Raw genomic sequence first — 21,377 nt, 5'->3', positions numbered from 1 at the left:
AGGGACTGTTTGTAACTTTTTACAGGTATAAATCTACCGGGTCGTGATCCCATGCATGCCCGCATATGCGTGCCCGCGTGTGGCCGGAGTCTCTGCTCCTCTGCCTGCTTGCCTTCACTCACACACCGCGCGCGTTCTCGCTCGACCTCGAGATGTGCATGCTCGCTCACTACACACTGCTGAAGAGTTAGTTTAGCTCTGAGAATATCTGGTAAATGTACAGTGAACGTTTGTGCAGAAATCAACTGCTGCAGCTCCTCCAGACCAACAGAGGTTTCCCGTGTCTTGTGAAGTGACGGGGCTCCGCAGTGAAAAAAGTTATCTTCTCCGACCGGGTGCCGGTGTTTCCCCTGCGGGGGCAGTCGGGAGACAATAACGTTTCTCTTACTGCTTCAGCCCCGGCACCGACCCGCTTTTCTTGAAAAGCCAACACTAGGATCAGCAGTGATTCATGGAGAGACATTCGTCTGGTCAGCTAACATTACTGCCAAGCAGCTGAAATATAGAGTGATATTGTGGTTTTAGCTGACATGTGTCGCCTCACTGTTTTGAGCGATGCTCGTTCATGTCTATTTTGAGCGAGCACAAGCGCGAGCCCAACGCTGACTTTCGTTGACTTAACGGCAACAGGTGTCACTGTTAACAGGCAATTCTGAAAAAGTTACAAATAGTCCCTTTAAAGTTTTTATAACTGTTTTAATTATGTCTTAATGTCCTTTTGCATTTTGTCTCAATGTTCTTGACTGTTTATAAAAGGCACTTTGAATTGCCCTGTTGCTGAAATGTGCTCTACAAATAAAGCTGCCTTGCCTTGCCTTGAGTGCAGACCAGATTCTACTGCGCATGTGCAATGCCCCCCGGAGCCATGACGCGCTGATGACGCGTGTCCAAACCTCCTTCAACAGTCCTTGTGCTCTGCGAGCCTCGAGGCGCCATCTTGAATAGAAAGAGGGTTTAAACGGAGAGAAACAGGATTGTTTGTTTATGTTATTCCAGACGGACATGTCCTCTTCAAACACAGGTAAAGTGACATAAAACTCACAGCAACTATTCACTCACATGTGCATCTGTTAGTCTGCTATGGAGGTTTGTTCTCACGGACAGCTGAAGAGGACTCTTTCCCAAAGATAGCGTGACAGTGTGAGCTAAAGTTAGCTTAGCAGCTAAAGCCACAGCAAGGAGAGCTGGTTGTTGCATAAGTGTTCACTCTGCTTACATGCTAGCCAGCTACATTAGCTGCTATCTGGCTTTTAAAACAGCTCTGTTGGGATGTTAGTGCATGTCTAAATGAGGTAGGAAAGGGAGAAACTAAATATAAGTTAGCCATGAAGCTGTGGTTTGAATATCTCTGTTCAGTTTCTGTTTGTTGTGAAGCTAAGATTGATTAGCTTAGTGTCGTGGCTGTCTTAACTAGCTCTCTACTATCTGCAATCACGATTTAGGAACAGTCGAAGTGGAGCTTTTCTGTATACTTGTCAGTATGAGCCAAGTATATTTAGACTTTTCTGTATACTTTCACAGTATAAGCCAAGTATACTTAGACATTTCTGTTTACTTGTCAATATGAGCCAAGTATACTTAGACTTTTCTGTATACTTGTCACTATAAGCCAAGTATACTTAGACATTTCTGTATACTTGTCAATATGAGCCAAGTATACTTAGACATTTCTGTATACTTGTCAATATGAGCCAAGTATACTTAGACCTTTCTGTTTACTTGTCACTATAAGCCAAGTATACTTAGACATTTCTGTATACTTGTCAATATGAGCCAAGTATACTTAGACTTTTCTGTATACTTGTCACTATAAGCCAAGTATACTTAGACATTTCTGTATACTTGTCAATATGAGCCAAGTATACTTAGACATTTCTGTATACTTGTCAATATGAGCCAAGTATACTTAGACCTTTCTGTTTACTTGTCACTATAAGCCAAGTATACTTAGACTTTTCTGTATACTTGTCACTATAAGCCAAGTATACTTAGACATTTCTGTATACTTGTCAATATGAGCCAAGTATACTTAGACCTTTCTGTTTACTTGTCACTATAAGCCAAGTATACTTAGACATTTCTGTATACTTGTCAATATGAGCCAAGTATACTTAGACATTTCTGTATACTTGTCAATATGAGCCAAGTATACTTAGACCTTTCTGTTTACTTGTCACTATAAGCCAAGTATACTTAGACTTTTCTGTATACTTGTCACTATAAGCCAAGTATACTTAGACATTTCTGTATACTTGTCAATATGAGCCAAGTATACTTAGACATTTCTGTATACTTGTCAATATGAGCCAAGTATACTTAGACTTTTCTATATACTTTTCAATATGAGCCAAGTATACTTAGACATTTCTGTATACTTGTCAATATGAGCCAAGTATACTTAGACCTTTCTGTTTTCTTGTCAATATGAGCCAAGTATACTTAGACTTTTCTGTATACTTGTCAATATGAGCCAAGTATACTTAGACATTTCTGTATACTTGTCAATATGAGCCAAGTATACTTAGACTTTTCTGTATACTTGTCACTATAAGCCAAGTATACTTAGACTTTTCTGTTTACTTGTCAATATGAGCCAAGTATACTTAGACTTTTCTATATACTTTTCAATATGAGCCAAGTATAATTAGACTTTTCTGTATACTTTCACAGTATAAGCCAAGAATATTTTGACTTATCTGTTTACTTGTCACTATGAGCCAAGTAAACCTTTCTGTAGACCTATAAGGCAAGAATACTTAATTATACCTTTATTAAGTGTATCTCTATCAAAATATTAAGTACAAGTAGGCCTATAAGCCAAGTATACTTAGACTTTTCTGTCTACTTGTCACTATAAGCCAAGCATAATAAGACTTTTCTGTTTAAATGAGGTAGGAAAAGGGAGAAACCAAATATAAGATATGGATTAGATATGGCCTAGATCCATGGTACCTCTCAGCTGTTGATTATGTCTCAAAGGGCTTATTATGATGTTATTTATTTATTGGTGTATTGTGAATACTGTGTTTTTGTTGTTTGTTTGTTTTTGTCTGACTTGGTGGCAATCGCCTACGGGGATCAATAAAGCTGTCTATCTATCTATCTATCTATCTATCTATAAGTTAGCTACCAAGCTGCGTTTTGACCAGCTCTGTTCAGTTTCTGTTTGTTGTGAAGCTAATGTAGCTCTCTAGGATTGATTAGCTTAGTGTCGTGGTTGTCTTAACTACAATAAGATAAGTAAAATAGAAAAGATAAAGTAAGCTAAATAAATTAATACTTTAATACTACTTTTACTACTATTATTACTATACTACTTAATGCTTATACACTTATATGCTTTTCTAATGATACTTAGTTTTATTTAATGCAGGATTTAATATTGTAATAGAGTATTTATTACAGTGTGGTATTACTATATTTAAAGATTCTTACTACAACAGGGGGGGGAACAGTTAAGCAACTGTTGCTCCTACTCTGACATTTTAGTTAGCTCTCTGCAATCTGCAATCAAGATTTAGGATTTAGGATTTAGGAACAGTCAAAGTGGAGCTTTTCTGTATATTTGTCACTATAAGCCAAGTATACTTAGACCTTTCTGTATACTTGTCAATATGAGCCAAGAATATTTAGACTTTTCTGTAAACTTGTCAATATGAGCCAAGTATACTTAGACTTTTCTGTAAACTTGTCACTATGAGCAAAGCATACATAGACTTCAAGTAACTCAGTGCTGAATACACAGTTTGTGAAATTAAACCAATGTCAGTTGTGTGCGTTAATGCTAATTTAGCTTTTTTTGTATGGGGATCCACTGAGTGGTTTGGTTTCTTTTTGAGTGCTTGAGGCTCAATAGGAAATCACCTGTCATCCCTGCTACATTTCCGTCTCTCTATGCCCTCTGTGTTATTAATAGAGTTACCAGACCCAAATCTGGGTATGGGGGCAAGTGACCCAAGGAAGTGACTACATTTCAGCGAGAAAAATTGACCTGTTTACTCCACTGCATTATTTGACAGCTGGAGTTACTAGTAAATACTATTGTAGACACAAAACAAATATGATAATATAATAAAATATGAAGCAATGTTGTAGTTTAGTAGCATATAAAGTAGTTAAAATCTGCTCCACATTGACCAACTGCAACAGTGAAATGCTGCTTACACATGAATGCATCACACTTTAATAGGCTACTCAGCACAACTACAAGCCAAGTATACCTCTCTGTAGACCTATAAGGCAAGAACACTTAATTATACTTTTATTAAGTGTATCTCCATCAAAAGATTAAGTACAAGTAGGCCTATAAGCCAAGTATACTTGGACTTTTCTGTATACTTGTCAGTATGAGCCAAGAATACTTAGACTTTTCTGTATACTTGTCAGTATAGGCCGAGTATACTTAGACATCCCTGCTACATTTTGTCTCTCTATGCCTCTGTGTTATTAATAGAGTTACCAGACCCAAATCTGGGTATGGGGGCAAGTGGGACCCAAGGAAGTGGCGGGGCTGTTGTACCAAAAGGGACCAACAAAAGAAGAGCTGCGTAAGTTTGTATGGCAGTGGTGACTTTTGTGCTGATTATGTCAGTATCGTGTTGTGTGTATTTGCTGACTGGTTTAGTTTTGACACTTGTGGTCAAAATTCATGTGATAATATGTGTGTGAAACTACAGATGTGTCATCTCTTCTCTTTATCACAGGCCAGATTTTGACGACGACGACGACGACGATGAAGGAAACAAGCTGTTCAGGTACATTTGTCTCAGTTTGTTCTGCCATAAATCAAGATGAGGTGGTATAACAAGTGTTTGGTATTGTCTGGGGCTGCTGCGATAATGAGCAATATTTTCTCTGCTTTTCCTCAGGTGTGACGATGAAACAGGAGGCGGCAATGACAAAGAGCGCTTTGCAAGGTAGGAGGATCAATTGGGAGGAATAGATGTGTGTGGAGGGGGGTGTAGGTGAGCAACATTATTTATACAACGCTTACCCACATGCTGCTCTGCCTCTCTGTTTTCTTTTTTACTCTTACACTTATTTTATTTTGGTAGTGATTTTTTGGGCCTGTGTTTTAGTGGGTTGATTTCATTTCCAGGTTTTTGGAAGAGGATCAGAGTTTTGCGGATAAGGAAAAACAAGCCAGGTATGGCCTGTACCACTGTGGAAGGCTCTCTCTCCTACTTGTATCCATATCAATATTGAATGCGCTGATCGAATAGTATCCTGTCCTGCTGGAACCCCAGCACATTGTCACTTTGACAGCACAAAATCAGCGGTATAGTTCACTGCTCTGCGCGTCTGTTTTGGTGCCTGTCAGAATGTTATGCTTCTTTGCCCAAGACAGCTGGTTGTCTCTCTTACCTGACCACTGTTTTATGTGTCACTAACTGCTACGCTGTGTGTGACTAAGGGACTTTGGTAATCCCTTCCTCTTGAGCAACTGTCCTCTCTGTCTCTTTTCTCTCCCCCTTCTCAGGATATCCAAGTGGTCTTTCTCTTTCTGCACTTGCTCTCTTTTGTCACATCAACTGGGCTTGAAAGACCAGACTCTCTCGCCTTCTCACTATCATTTTATAGATAATTGATTTATAGTTTTTTTGCGTCTATTATTTCTCTCACCTGCTCTCATTCCCACCTCTTCTTCCCGATTGGCATACTTACATTGCAGCATTAACTCTAAACTCTACTCCATGTTGTCCACCTGCCCGTCTGTTTCCCCCATCTCGATCCTTCCTCTCTACTCCACTTCTGCCTCCCTCCCTCGTTTCCTCGCTTCAGGGAGAACCACAGTGAGATTGAGAGGCGGAGGCGGAACAAGATGACCGCCTACATCACAGAGTTGTCAGACATGGTGCCCACCTGCAGTGCACTAGCACGGAAACCAGACAAACTGACCATCCTGCGAATGGCCGTGTCCCATATGAAGTCCCTGAGAGGAAGTGGCAATACCAACTCGGATGGGTCGTACAAACCTTCCTTTCTCACTGACCAGGTAAGGGCAGCTGAGAGAGAAATGTAGAAATTGAGATGTGAAATATACATGTATTCCACTAAATCGACTTAGATTGAATTCACAGTGGGGAAATCTTCGAACTTGCTGAAGGCATGTTCAGAGTAGGCAACAGGTTTGGACAAGGCAGTACTACTTGTGTAGAAGTCAACAAAGTCTTTTATTATACAGGTCTCACAGTCACAATGTTGTTCACACGAAACCTCTCTGCTCAATGGAAATAGAGTGAAATAGTGAAAGTAGCACCTTTTTTAAGTCTGCAAGTTTTCTCAAATGATAGCTGAAGGGCAGTTGCTATTTTTACTGACTATCTTTGACTTTGCTGGTGTAATCTAAATTTGTAACGCCAAAACATAAGATATAAACAAAGATATTTCAATGTGTGTTTACTGCATGGTTTAGCTCCACCACCCCTTAAAGAATTTATTCTAACAGTTCATGGTGAAATAAGACACACAGGATCATCAACAGATTGAGACTGTAAATATACGTCACTGCTTGACACAGCGCGCTTGGTAGATACTGTTGGGTCTCTAAACTATGGTGTACGGTCATAGACCTGCTCTATATATAAAGCGTCTTGAGATAACTTCTGTTGTGATTTGACGCTATACAAAAATAAATTGAATTGAATTGACAACATTTGCTCACACTGCTTTTTCAGTTAAAGCATCAAAACAGTGGTATTATTGTGCAGTGCAGGTATAGTATATAGTACAGAGTGTATTTACACGTAATGCTAAAAGAAGACATAATATACAGAATAACCAGCTGGAGGTATTTAAATACAGGGGTATTCTAATCTTAATCACAAAAAATGGAAAAACACAGAGTCTTTAGATTCATGCTACATGATGGGTTTCTCATCCGCACTGCTTAGCCTGTCTTATCTGCCATCTGTCTATAGGAACTGAAGCACCTCATCCTGGAGGCAGCCGACGGCTTCCTGTTCGTGGTGTCATGTGAGACTGGCCGCATTGTTTACGTCTCTGACTCCCTGACACCCGTCCTCAACCAAACGCAATCTGAATGGCTCGGCTCCTCCCTTTATGATCAGCTCCACCCAGATGACACAGAAAAGCTCAGAGAGCAGCTCTCTACTGCCGAGAATAACAACACAGGTACAAAGCAGACACTAAATATGCAGACAGTAGTAGATTTGTCATCACAATGAATCCCTAAAGCGTCTCCTTTGTCAATATATAATATGTTGATTGCTTCATTACACCCATGATTGAGTCAATTCCGTCTCTTTTTACCTTCAAAGGGAGGATGTTGGACTTGAAGACGGGAACAGTGAAGAAGGAAGGCCAGCAGTCGTCAGCCAGAATGAGTATGGGAGCCCGTCGATCATTCATCTGCAGAATGAGGTGTGACTCACGCTACAGTTAATTATCCAGTTCATTATTTATATTGATGTGTGCCTAGATGCATAAATTGTCCATGTGGTGGCTTGTGTGTATTTGCAGGTGTGGCTCTTGTCCCGTGGAACCGTTGTCTATGAACAGACTGAACTTCCTTAGGAATAGAAACAGGTGACCAAACAAAAATTTTTCTTTTGCAATTTTTTTTTTTTTTTATTGAGTTGGAATTACTGTGCAGAAGATTTACATAAGCACAATTTTATTTCTGGCATACTAATAGGATTGATTGATTTTTCAGTATATTTTACCATTTCTTCCTTCACCTCAGGAATGGTTTGGGTACAGCCAAGGAAGGGGAGCCCCAGTATGTAGTGGTCCACTGTACAGGATATATCAAGTCCTGGCCCCCTTCAGGTAAACTAGTCATTTTTACAAGGGTTCAATTTGCTTCATAATATGGCTATGACCTGTAAATGATTCTAAATTTAACCAATCCTGTTCATGAGTTATTCTTTGTGGCCTATGTTAACAATTGTTTTGCATGTTTGTGTTTTAGGAGTATCATTAACAGAAGATGAATCAGACAACACTCAGGGGAGTCGCTACTGTCTGGTTGCAATTGGGAGATTACAGGTATGATGGAGGCCACGTGTGTAGAGATATGCATGTGTCTTTTGCGCTGAAACAAGTTGAGCAATGACAAAATCATTTCTAACTAATCGTATAAGTTAATCATTGAGCAGTATATATTTGATACAAGGAATAAAAGTTGTGTAATTGTAGAACTGTAACCTTTGGTATGGATCTTTACATTTTAACTGCAGATTTGTATTCATCTCCAACAAAGTGAAGTAATATTTGACCCTTGTATCAACAATATAAGAAAAAAATCACCTTTACTGGTGGTGGAAGCGATATGTATTCTTTTGAAATTGCATATCTACCACAAGGCAGTATTTTATGGTCACAATCTACAGTCCTATCTGAAGTGGATTAGGGCTGATGTTTGCACTGTTGCAGTGTGTTTTGAAATATTTTTTTGCCTGTAAGCAGTTGATTGTAGAACATTGACTTTTGAGTAAGCACTAAATACATACTGTAGGTAACCAGGTGAAATTGAGCATATACAAATATAAGTAAATGTGATTCATGCACAGTATGGCTTTTAAAGTATCTGACTTGTTTTGACCCATCAAACATTATGGTGGTAGTTTGCATCCTTTAGGGTATAATGCTTATGTTAATAATCGGTTTTCGTCTGTTCCCTGTAGGTGACTTGTTGCCCAGGTGACACAGACATCAACAGTATCAGTGTTCCAGTGGAGTTCATCTCACGCCATAACTGTCAGGGCACGTTCACCTTCGTAGACCACCGCTGCATGGCCGCTGTCGGCTACCAGCCCCAGGTAAGACTCTCTGCTGGTGGAAATGTCATGGCCAGACGGCATCCTCTAACAACCTTTGTGCCAGAAGTTGGTGTTAATGTCTGCTTAGCTAATGGTGGTTTCATTATCTGCTGTGTGTTTGCAGGAATTATTGGGGAAGAATATTCTCGAGCTCGCCCACCCTGAAGACCAGGGCTTACTCAGAGACAGCTTCCAACAGGTAGGAATGTGTGCAGCTTTTTGAGGACTGTTTGTACTCCCACATCAACAAGTTAACATGCACTTAAAGCCCCCTTCCAGCCACTGTTTTTTGGTTAATGTTCTTTCTCAAACAGAGAATGGGGGTGTGGTTAATAGTCAGACGTAATTCATTACCACGGCAACCAGATTACATCGTTTTACAACCCAGTTTAGACGAAACCAGCTACAGTAGCTTTGAAAACAGCTAGCTAAATGACACTGAATTTGATGAATTTACTGTTTATGACAAATAAGACGAGGATTAGCACAACATACCGACTCTCTCACTCGCTGTCTCCTTTACCGTCTCCTTCTGGCGAGGCGGCTGTCTGTCTGCTGTTGCCCTGAGGAGCTGTACGCCGGCCATAGCGCACCGTAGGACGGACATGTTGCCGAGGTTCACCGTTTGAAATGCAGTTGCGCATCGTTTTGGAGTTTTGGCCGGACACAACACCGCCATGCGGTATCGGCTGCTTTCCGTTAATTTATCTCCAGCAGGAGATCGTAAAAGAGAGAGCGTTAAGTAGCATGGGTGCACCTGCGCAACCTTGGAGGACGACGTATGACCTGCAGCTTCTACTATAGTCATACGTCATATTCCTGTCTAAGCAACAACTATCTTTTTTTAAATTTTAGCACAAAATTAAGTTATTTGTCAAAAACATTTGGGCGAACAGTGTGGCTAATCAACATTGTCAGGAAATGACAAGTAAATATGAAATATCATAGAAATGATAAAATACAGCGGATGGGGGCTTTAAAAGAATGAAAGAAAAGATGACTACATGTAGTGACCTTGTTTTCAGAATAAATTAATTCAAAGTCAGACCAAAGCTGACCTAAGTATCCTCTATAAGTCTAAATCAACCACAGCAGAAAAATTAACTGTTGGCAAAATTCAGACATATTCGTGCTGTAAGGAAAACTGCTCTCTCTCAAAGAGATGTAAAGTGTTGTCCAATTACCTGTGTTAGCTGATATCTTCCTACAACTCTGTTTCTTGTGTGCAAGTAAACATACTGCTCATTGATTATGAAAACACCAGATTATTATATGTTTGGCATGCTGGATTTGTGTCCACAGGTGGTGAAGTTGAAGGGCCAGGTCCTGTCTGTGATGTTTCGGTTTCGCTCCAAATCGAGAGAATGGATCTGGATGAGAACCAGCTCCTTCACCTTCCAGAACCCGTTTTCAGAGGAGATTGAGTATATCATCTGCACCAACGTCAATGTCAAGTGAGTCACACACTAATTTTACTAATACCGGTGATTATGTAACATGATTACACAATCAAATACAGTACATAATGAAACCATTGACGTCTTGAAATGTGACTGTTGTGAAAGATCCCTCTGCCTGAATGCTCACCTACCACCCTTAATCCCCAGTTCCTCTTACACCCATACCACAACCCCTTTTAAAATAACACACACTGATCACTCTCTCCCTGCACCTCTCCTCTGCACCCATCTCTGATTGTGGGGCGGTAGAAACTCGACTCAGGACCCCCTCACTCCCATCTCCTCCCCAGGGGGTTCGCTGCCCCCCTCCCTGGGTCAGAGCAGCCCAAACTGCCCTCCAGTAATGCTCAGCCCTGGGCAGGTGGCCGCCAGGTGAGACCAGGCCTGGCCTGACTATCCTCCCCCTGCATGGGAGAACAGGGGCTGCTTCTTCATTGGAGACTACTGCTGTTTCTAGCAAACTACAGTCCTTCTGTTTTAGTTTTCATTTCCCACTCTGGGTGATTCTTCTCTCCATTGTCTCTGTAGCGTTATAGAAAAAATAGTGCTGTTGTCTAATGAGAAGCATGTCTAGTAGTCAGTAGTGAATATGGACTTTTAACACAGGTGGTGTAGCATGGTAGCGGTATGTATTTGTATAACAGACCTTTCGTGTCACTGTCTTCCTCTTCTCTCCTCGTTTCTCGTTTATGTTGCCATGGTGACCGGTGGCGGGTTGAGTGCTATTCTGTCAGCAGGTGTTTCAGCTTTCTCACTCAACAGTGGAGGGGCATGGAAATGGAAATGAGGCTATTTTAGACAATCTCTCCTTCTTTCTCTCTCTCTCTCTGTCTCTCTGTTTCCCCTCTTCAGGCAGTTACAGCAGCAGCAGCAGGCCGAGGGAGGTGGAGCCAGAGACGGTCTGTACGAGGCAGGACCAATCGCCCTCTCACAGGTTAGGCCATGCACGTGTGGGGACACATGAATGTACATGTCCAGTTTGATTTAAGCAAAGATTACGCCCTGTTTCTCTTGGGTCCCTTGTCCCTTGCAGTAGTTACTGGTCAGAGCTTTTTTAGGGAAACAGTGACAGGATGTTGATCATTTGCTCAGCAGGAAAACAGAACCGGATGTTGGGAGAGATCCATTATCACAACTGACTGCCTGTTGTTCATACTTATATTAACACCTTCCCTCTAGTACTTGGTTATCTAAAGAAATTTGAAGCCTGGAAGTATTCAAATCAAAATTAAATTGGATTTGTTTGTAGGTTCATGACTAAAAGTGCCACATTTGATCACAATCTTGAATTAAAGGTACAGTGTGTAGGATTTGGTGGCATTTAGTGGTGTGGTTGCAGATTGCAACCAACTGAGTACCCCTCCGCTCACTCCTCCCTTTCTAGAACTGTGGTAACGTAAGCTGCCAGTGCAAAACCATAGAAACGCCGTTCACCTCTCTCAGAGGCCAACATGACGATAATAACACTACTTTAGGAGCAACGGAAGTCAGACGGCGGCTGGCGGTACCACGGTTTGGCTACTGCAGTAGGTAAACAAAAAAACACATTTGCATGAATTTGGATACAAAAAGTGTTATGACCTGAATCAGGTCATAACACTTTTTGTATCCAAATTTGCAAAGTCTGGGCTTTGCTGAAACTCTATCCACACACAAACACACACTGTTAAAAGCCTCAGGCACAGGCAGAGGCCTCTATCACACTTCAGTCCTACTCCTCCTCCCCCTCAGCCTCCTAAAAAGAGCTAAATTACACATCACACAACTGCACTCTGCAGCTCACGTTACCGCAGTTTCACAAGCGTGTTGGAGAACTACGGTGGCCTTCAGGTAACGTAAAAACATGAAAGGCTCTCGATAGAGCCAGTGTTTGGTTTGTTCGTTGTGGACTACTGTAGAAACATGGCGGAGCAACATGGCGGACTCTGTGAAGAGGACCCGCTCCCTACGTAGATATGAAGGACTCACTCTAAGCTAACGAAAACACAACAATTCTTAGTTTCAAGTGATTAAACACTAACGAAAACATAGTTATGAATATTATATTCAATTTCTGGTAATAGATCCCTCGAAATGTTACCGACTGTTCCTTTAAACTCCTCTTTTACCTCCACTATTCATGTAGGTGCACACCTATGCAGTCAGCTAGCCTTTGAACAACACACACGGATCATACGGTTATGAAAAAGTTAGGAATATGGAAACTGTTTTCCAGGCTTGGAAAAGGTTTGGAAAAACAAAAAATCCCAAAAGATTTTGGAAAAATAATAAACAAAAGGTTTTATAAAGATTTCAATGTGGTTTGATGAATATCAGTTTTAAACATGACCTGTGTTTTTTTTAAATCACTCAATGTTAGAGCAAACATGTGATCCACTTTTGGCCTACACTCACAGTAGTACCTTGACTTGCCTGACGTCAACGTCCATTCTAGGTTTCAGGCCACACGTGGGCATCTCATAGTTATATGAAGACCAAGCAAGATGTGGGTTGTGTGGGACAGCGCTGTGAGAGGATTGATAGTAGATTTATCATACACATAGAGTTTGAGTCTTCAGCAGACAGATATTTAACTATATTAGTCACTCTTTCTTGCTATTGCAGTTATATGTTATGAAATGCATCTGTCTCTTTCTCTATCTCTCACACCTTTGTGCTCACACTAATATCTCACATGACAAACAACAAAATAGCTACAGTCCCTACAGATGACAGTACAAAAGGGCATTTGAGGGAATAAATAAATATGCTTGTCAATATTTGCTTGGGCATTGATCCGACAAAATGGTGCATGTAACAAAATGTCAGTTAAACTGCCACGAAACTGTGCCAGTAGCGGTTGCTACTAGCAACAGGATGTTCAACTGAAACCGACTGCCGACGGCAGAGCACTTATTATTTACTTTATGTCAGTACTCTGTATTTACCCAGTGTTATGTTGTCCTAATTTTACGACTGCTGCTTCTGTCTACTCTGTAAGGATAGAGGGTTTTATATTGTACAAGTTGTGAAGACAAATATGTGGTTTTAGGCTACAAACAACTAAATAGAGCTTGGGAGTTGTGTCTCCTCCTACCATGATTGCAGCCTCCTCCATCTGCTGTGAATGTCATTAAATCAATTGCAGAAACAATACAGGCATTTGGGTGGGGTGCCATATTTGACAGTCTGATAACCTCAGGTAAACACTACAAATTCGGGTGTACTGTAGCGTTATTATTGATTTCAAGCAATTTAACTTTTAGGCCGAGATGATGAACGTCAAGATGGAGTCAGGTCAGTTTTTCAACACTTAAAAGCTTTTTTTGAGTGTGATCCCTGACTGATTATTTTTGGTGGTCCTCAGATGCCAGTGCAGGCAGTGACGGCGGCAGGGCCGGACCACAGCAAGAGCCTTGAGAAGCCAGAGCTCTACCCCTCCCTTTTCCAAGGCCCAGATCAGACCAAGGGCATGGCCTCCACCTCCGCTCCCAACACACAGATCTACCCTCCAGCTAATAACTTCGCTGCTGGTCGTTCCAATGATGCATACAGGTAGGAAGCCTTCTGTGTGTATGCACGTCTGTGCATGTGTTTACACGTACACCAGATCTTAAACCTGGAGGCTGTACTTCATCTTATCAATTTCTTGACACTCTTTCAGACAGTTAATACCCCGACACAGAAACCAGGAGCATACCTGTAGATCTTATCCTGTTATCTTGAGATCTGACTTAATTAGGTTATATTATTAAAGCTGGGGTAGGCAGTTTATTTTTGGCATCATTGAACAAAAATTCCATAATAACCTTTCAGCATATTGTAATTCAAGTGGTCTGAGAGAAAACTAGACTTCTGCACCTCCTCATGGCTCTGTTTTCAGGCTTTAAACAATCTAATCACAGGTCATATCAGAGAGAGAGCATTCCTATTGGCTGTTCTACAAATGCAGATGCATGTGTACGTCCCTTCAGATAGTGAAAACCTTTTTCAACGACGGAATATCCTGCAGAAAAAGTTGCTATTCCAGCATTGGCAACAACTGCCTACACGGCAAAGCAACCCAAAAAAGAAAGACGAACTTATCAAAAAGAAAGTGACAATATCAGCGAAGCGTTTCGGAGATGGAAAGAAAACGTTGCTATTAGTGTAGACTTCTGCTGACCGTAGCCACAGGCTCAGCTGCGGCCAGCTCACGGCTACGGCTAACAGAAGTCTGAACTACTAGCAACGATTTCTCTCCATTTCTGAAACGCTTTGCCAATATTGCAGCTTGCTGTCACAGTCTGTCATGTCAATGGGCTTTACAAGCCCACAAGTTTACAAAGAAACAGCAAGGTAGTTCTCATAGAACCACCGCTAAATAATGTTAATGTGTGAAGCGTTTGCATATGCTTCTCTGATTGGAGGGGCTTATTATTATTATTATTATTATTATTATTATTATTATTATTAATAAAAATAATAATAATTAAGTTTATATAGCACTTTAAAATACAGCAAACTCTCAAGGTGCTTCATACAAAGGGTAAAACAATCTTACAGCTTTAAAGCAATTTACACGAAACAAACATGCAATTAAAAGCTTTAAAATTGGATAAATAAAGTTATAGACAAAATATTTCAAGACCCAAGTGAAAAAGAAAATAAAATTATTTTAAAATTAGGACAGAGGGGAGAGCATTTTTTTTTCCTTTTCCAGAAAACTACCTACCCAGGGTTACCACTTGAATTACAATATGCTGAAAGGTTATTGAACAGGATTTTTGCCCAATAACGCCGAAAATAAACTGCGTTAACTTGGGATAACAGTGAATTTACCAACCACAGTTAGCAATGTGCTCGAGTTGAGATCTGAAGATAATGGGATTGTTATCTACTGTAAATTGTTGGAACAGCCACAGCGACTCCTCGCTGTAGTGAGGGTGAATGAACTGACACGTTTATGTAACTGGTTTGCATGTGTGGAGGTTTTGCTTATCAGAGCAGCGCTAGTTGGGGAACTTCCTTGTATGATATTGGTTTGTGTGCATCAACAGTCCCTGGGAAAACTCCAGTTCTCCCCAATTCGAGTCTGCCACATACTGTAGCCCACATGAAGGGTTTAGGAGAATAAAGGCTTCCCACATGTCTGTTAAGTGGGTACAGATGCTGCTGGACAAAGATGACGGTCCCTTCAGAATGTATTCCTGAAAGCAGTTATTATATAGTTCAAGTATATACTCTCAGTTTCTTTATTTGATACTAATCCTGAATTCAGCGTTTTGTTTTGTTTTTTGCATCAGAAGTGATTTCCAGGGTTATTTCAACAGAGTTTCTAACATCTATGATACGGGGATCATTTTTTAAAGAGGTCCTATTATGGTTTTGTGCTTTTTCCCTTTCCTTTAATGTGTTATATTGGGTTTTTTTGTGCATGTAAAATTTCTGCAAAGTTACAAAGCCCAAAGTCCACGCCAAAGGGAGTTACTCTCCCCCTACAGAAACACTGCTCTTGAACTGCCTGAAAACGCCTCGCTGGAAGTCCTGCATTTTCTTCCGTAATGTGGTGATGTCACCAAGTAACACATTATGTTCAAACAGAGCATTTCAGACAGAGGGTGAAAAGAGCCGGTATGAGAAAAGTAAAGCGTTTTTTGAACATTAAAGCATGTAAACATGTTCTAGCAGAAACCCAAAATACAAGAATGAACCTGAAAATAAGCACAATAGGTCCTCTTTAATGATATTATCTTCTCCTAGTAAATGACAGCCAGGTACCAGAGCTCTCACTCCTTTCACTTTGTCTGCAGGCCAGTCAGCATGGCTCCACAGATGGCACAGCCCGCCCACTCAGCAGGGCAGATGCTGGCTCAGATGTCTCGTCAGAATGGAGTCCCGCAGTCAGTTCCCCCTTCCAGCACCGGCAGCTCCCTTCATGGAGGACCAGCAGGAGGATGGCCTGGAGCTGCAGCTGCAGTTAGACCACAATTTAATAACCAGGTAAGCCAGTACAACAAGATTCATTATCTGACTTTGTTTTGCCTTTGGTGGTACGGTTTTAGTCAGTCTTCATTCACAAATTATTCTTTATATAATGATTAGGGTTGGGAAGTTACACCTATCTCTTGATTTGACACTATCATGATTCTTTGGTGCCGATTCAATAGGTAATGCAATTTTTATTGCGATTCTACTAATATTGTGATTCGATATTATGATTTATTGCGATTTCTGTTAACTTTTTTAGCACTAGACCATGAGATAAAGTTGAATCATACACTTCTAGGGACTTTTACTTTGAAAAATATCTAAATTAATACATTAAAATGTGAGAAAGTCAAATATATCAATCAATGTCAGGCATTATTTATAAAAACAAATTCCAGCAAGCTAAAAATTAAATAATAAAGACATTACCCTCACAAATTAGTGGTATTTTCTTTTTAATTTATGAGGAACATGTAATGTTTTATACTTCTGGTGAATGTTATCCAATCAATCTTATTTTCATAATGTATTTTGTATATACAGTTCTCTTTGTTAACACCTTATTTTGAAAACTGGACGTAGTCCCACGTGTACATTTCAAAGTCTGTCGCTGGCTCTCCCTGTCAGCTTCGGTCTCTTTATACATCCATGGTCAGCTCTGTTTGACTGTATCTACCATGAATGTCAGTATATGGGTGCTCTACAGTTGCGTCGGCCAATTTGTCGGCCAATTTGACCACGGAGATGCGAGTGGCGGCTGGCTTGACCGCACGTTACAGCTATATGATAAAAGTTTCCTGTCCATGACAGCGTTAGCATGCAGCTTTAGCCATGATGTCTAGCTCTGCTTTTCCTGGTAATGTGTGAAACCCCCCCAAAAAATCACGATACATAGGTAAAATGATTTTTTATCCCACCGGTAATAATGATAGGTTTATGTGTGTATCCCAGTTTTTGATCACACATCACTTATGTAACTTCAACCTCACCTATCTAGTCAGTAAATGGAGTCTTTCTTCCTATTTCTAACCAGCAGGTGGCTCCCCAGGCAGCAAAGACAATGTCTCCACAGTTTGCTCCCATGGGAGGATTTGGCGGTGGCTCTTCCAACTCTTTTGGACAGATGCCAACAGGTGCTGCTCCCACCCAAACCAACAATGCAAACTACCCGCCCATTAATGCACGTGCCAGCCTCAACACCAACGGTTATGGTAGGTTGTGTGCATATATACTGTATATATATATATATATATATATATATATATATATATATATATATATATATATATATATATATATATATATATATATATATATATATATATATATATATATATATATATATATGTGAATCTGTGAATCTGTGTCTCTGTGTTATACCGGTGCATCCTCTCACCCCTCTGTACTTCATCCCAGATGGCTCTCAGTCCGGATCGCAGTTCCCCTCTCGAGCAGCGGAGGCGGTGTGGCCTCAGTGGCAAGGCCAGCAGCACTCACAGAATAATGCAGAGCATCATCCTCATGCTCAGGGCAACCAGCAAGACATGTTTCCTGTGAGTGAAACGAGCCTAATCTCTCTCTCCAGCACTTTTTTTCCCTCCCTCTCTCTGTCACTTAAAATAATCTCTCTGTCTCTTTAATCTGATTCAGGATGTGTTGTCTATGCTGGACCAGCCTCCCAACTTCAACGGCGACGACTTTGAGATTCCCATCTACCCTTCGTTCGACCAGTGACCCAGTCGATACTCTTCTACCCGTTTTGTCTTGAGTGTTTTTGCCCTCACTCTTTCTTATATCATATAGCTCTTATAGCTCCTCTGCTCCTCTTTTTCTTCCTGTTCCTGGGAGTAGCACTCTTCCCTTTGCTTTGCATGGCTTAAATTGCACTGCCACAAGCCAGTTAAAGATGGAGGGATGTGTCTGACTGCAGATATAAAGGGGAGGAAAATCAAGGATTTGCTACTGACTAAAAGATCATTAATTTAACAATATTCCAGCCATTGTAAGAGAATTCTCTAGCTAGCACTGCCCAAAGCTCAACAACCTATGTTGTAGATATGTGATATATATAAATATAAATATATAATTAAAAAAAAGCGCACAATCACCCAACCACACTTGAATAGGAGGCACAAAAACACTCTCTTCCACTCTGGTAAACATAAACAGGAAGTAAGCACACAGACACACAACGGCCTTTTATTCTAATATGTTCCTAGTTTTTCTCAGGCATTGATGAAGAGTGTATTTTGCTGTTTTACCCTTTTTAGCGTGTCGACTAATCACTCCAATCGTTGATTTAAACTCTCAGGAATTTGCAGGGATATACAACTTTGGTAATTTTGTTTTTGTGTTGTTGCACGCAAACCACCGCTGTCTGTGCTAACGTCACTCACGGTTTTAAATCCACAGCATGTCTCTGCATGCCAGCACCGCTTTCATGGAGCGCTTCTACAATGTGTAGATTTATACTGCGTACAGTTTTCTATGTACATTGGTGGCTTCACCTATAAAGTTAATTATTTTGTTAATCCTCTTAAGGAACGTGAGGTTTTTCCTTAATTGAATGATGTCCTTCAACAACAGACAGTGTTACAGTGACTACACACTGTTTGTCTCGGTGCCCGCTGGAAACATGTACAATCTATATTTCTTTGCCTACATAAAACATATATACAGTATGCATGTGTGTATGTATGTCAAATGGATGCGTACAGTATCTTTATCAGCTGTAAGACAGTCGTAGGGTTTCTGACTTGCTTCATATTCTTCTCTCTGTTGCCCTTGCATTACTCTGTACCAAGTATGGGCTTTTGTACTCCTTTTGTAAAAAATCAAAAGAAAAGAAATCACACAGCAATAATTAACAAGCAGGAATTGTGTACTTTTAAAGCCATTCTTTATTTGTCGTCCCTTGATTAATGTTATTTTAAAAAATGGAGATATGTGGTAGTAATGTTTGATTTAATTGAAATGTTTCCCAAGTATTTTTGATCTCTTGACCTTTCCATTGCCATATTCTGATAAATTCTGATATTTAATTAATGGTTTGATCAGGGTATCCAGGATTAAAATGGAACAAACTGCTAAAAACAATATGATTTACAAATGAAAATGCTCTAAAAGATGTTCTCCTCATTTGTGTCAAACATTTTGCCACCAACCACCTGTGTTATACAATCATTTTTGGGGTAAATTTGTATTATAGAACAATGTTGTGAGATGAAAGATAATGCTTCTAAAATGATTAGATTTTTAACAAGTGGAATTAGTTTTTAAATTTGACCCTTTTCATTACAGTCTTCAATTGTCTGTATGAAACACTCACATACTTATAACAAATTATGTAATTGTATGTAAGCCCATGTTGATAATTGTCCCGTTTTCATCTTCAAGCGGATGGTATGTTGGTGTTGTTATTGTTTGCTCTGTATCCAGGTTTTCTTTTCCAATGATGTGAGCTTTTATCACTCATAGAAACACAAATATATAAATATGCTGTATATGAAATGCTAAACGAGAGAAAGAAATGTTTGGTTTTTGTATTAAATTGTTGAAAGTGAGGAAGCTGGACTGTGTTTTGAATGCTTCTTTTCAGCTGTGGTACAGAAGGTCACAGCAGGGTTAGTCCAAACACACAGCATCATTTAATCCTTAATCAAAGTCATATATATTTCCAGTCTTGTTCATGATAGCTGTTATTTAGCCGTGCACTCCACTGATCACACTCATGCAAGAGTCATGGCTGTTTTCAGTTACACCTGTGCGTGTATTCACTTTCTTAAAACAGTTTTAAGTTCTTTACTGGTGAAGAAACAAAAGACAACTTTGGTTTGATTGGACTGTATCTGTTTTCTTTCCTCATTCTGTTTATCGGCAAAGATTCAAGAGATCTGTGGGTGTCTCCTGGGATCAGTTTCCGCCTTCGTCTTTCCCTCCTCTCTTTCACAGCCTGGGGGTGAAAACGGATGGCATTAATGCTGGTACTGGTTGAAGATAGGTTTACTGTATCGCCCTGTTTGGGTTGCACTTGAGTGATGTCTTGTGCTGTAAATCTTGTTCTGCCGATATCATCTCAACACCTACGCTCTTCTCACAGTTTTCTTTTCACTCAGATCCACTGGTATTTGCATAGAGTCACTTTACTCTTAACTTGTGTGCGTCTCTGTAGAGGCATCAGAATACAAGCAATCTGCATTTTTTTGGTCAGGATCAGTTTCAACCCCTCTCAAGTGGATTGCCACTAAAGGCGTCATATCCTCTTTCTCTTCCTCAACCTTTTTCGTGTTCCTTTCTGCATCTTGACCACTATAGGCTACTCTTATTTTTCCAACATTTACAGGCCATGAAATGCTTGCATGTGTAGGGTGAACTGATTGGTTCAGTATAGACAGAGTATCCTAATCTGCAAACACTTGCTTTATAATGCTTTAAAACTTGTGTACGGCCACATGTTTCTGTCGTGTTGTCATGTGTCCAGGCCTTGTACTGACCAGGGATCCAGTGACTCCTGTTAAGGTGTCATCTCCTGTAAAGGTCTCCTCTCCTGAAGATACCAGAGAGATGCCTGATGGGTGTTCTAATCTCAGGAACGGCCTGATCGTTACCAAACCCCTTATTACCTATTCATGGAGGACACAGGTGCCAAATAGGGTTCTGTGTGTCTCGTCTTTGGGAGGACGACATAAGGTGTCAATGTTGGGAGAAAAAAAAACAGACCAAGACACAGAGGAATTGGATTGTTGAATTCAGACAAAACAGAATAAGAGTTGGTTTCTCCGATAGGAACTGCAGCAGCACGATGGGTTATATGTAGGCATCACTAGAGCCCATTCAGATAAAGATTTTTATATTTTTGATTTCGTAGAACTAATTTGATGGAGTAAACTATCGAGAGGAACCGAGGAATCGATACTTTTAGTTTTCTTGGGGGGTTGAATTTGTCAACATGGACCCTCCAGTCGACCCCGTGTCCAGGTTGGACGTGGATGTGGACCTTGGTTTTGCCTTCTTCTTCTTCTTCCTGCTCTGCTTCTTCTTGTTGGTGACCATAGTGCGCTGCTGTCATATGGTGCTCGACCCTTACAGTAATATCTCCGTCACGGCGTACCAGGAAGCACAATCAGAGGAGTGATGGACCTACACATTATATTCAAACTCCTCAAATGGGATTGCAAAAAGTTGA

General features: G+C 40.4%; 1 protein-coding gene across 7 annotated transcripts; it reads left to right on the top strand.

Moving 5' to 3' along the window:
* The first annotated feature begins 880 nt into the window (after window positions 1-880).
* On the top strand, window positions 881-19,755 carry arnt (aryl hydrocarbon receptor nuclear translocator). Of its 7 annotated transcripts, none has more exons than XM_074653525.1 (21): window positions 893-1,021; window positions 4,454-4,547; window positions 4,704-4,754; window positions 4,869-4,916; window positions 5,099-5,146; window positions 5,782-5,995; window positions 6,921-7,134; window positions 7,281-7,383; window positions 7,483-7,548; window positions 7,706-7,791; window positions 7,934-8,010; window positions 8,649-8,783; window positions 8,908-8,982; window positions 10,086-10,237; window positions 10,493-10,615; window positions 11,096-11,177; window positions 13,590-13,777; window positions 16,015-16,204; window positions 17,229-17,403; window positions 17,609-17,745; window positions 17,843-19,755. In XM_074653525.1, the coding sequence occupies exons 1-21, from the start codon at window positions 985-987 to the stop codon at window positions 17,924-17,926; spliced, it is 2,379 nt and encodes a 792-aa protein (XP_074509626.1). In that variant the 5' UTR covers window positions 893-984; the 3' UTR covers window positions 17,927-19,755. The 7 variants fall into 7 exon arrangements, with proteins under 7 accessions (XP_074509629.1, XP_074509626.1, XP_074509625.1 ...); XM_074653524.1 differs by having other exon boundaries at window positions 17,226-17,403; XM_074653528.1 differs by lacking the exon at window positions 10,493-10,615 and having other exon boundaries at window positions 881-1,021; window positions 17,226-17,403.
* Window positions 19,756-21,377: the final 1,622 nt, after the last annotated feature.

This window comes from Sebastes fasciatus, chromosome 12, assembly GCF_043250625.1.
Source record: "Sebastes fasciatus isolate fSebFas1 chromosome 12, fSebFas1.pri, whole genome shotgun sequence".
Lineage (NCBI taxonomy): Eukaryota > Metazoa > Chordata > Actinopteri > Perciformes > Sebastidae > Sebastes > Sebastes fasciatus.
Note: the sequence above shows the minus strand (reverse complement) of the source record. Positions and strands in the feature narration are given on the sequence as shown.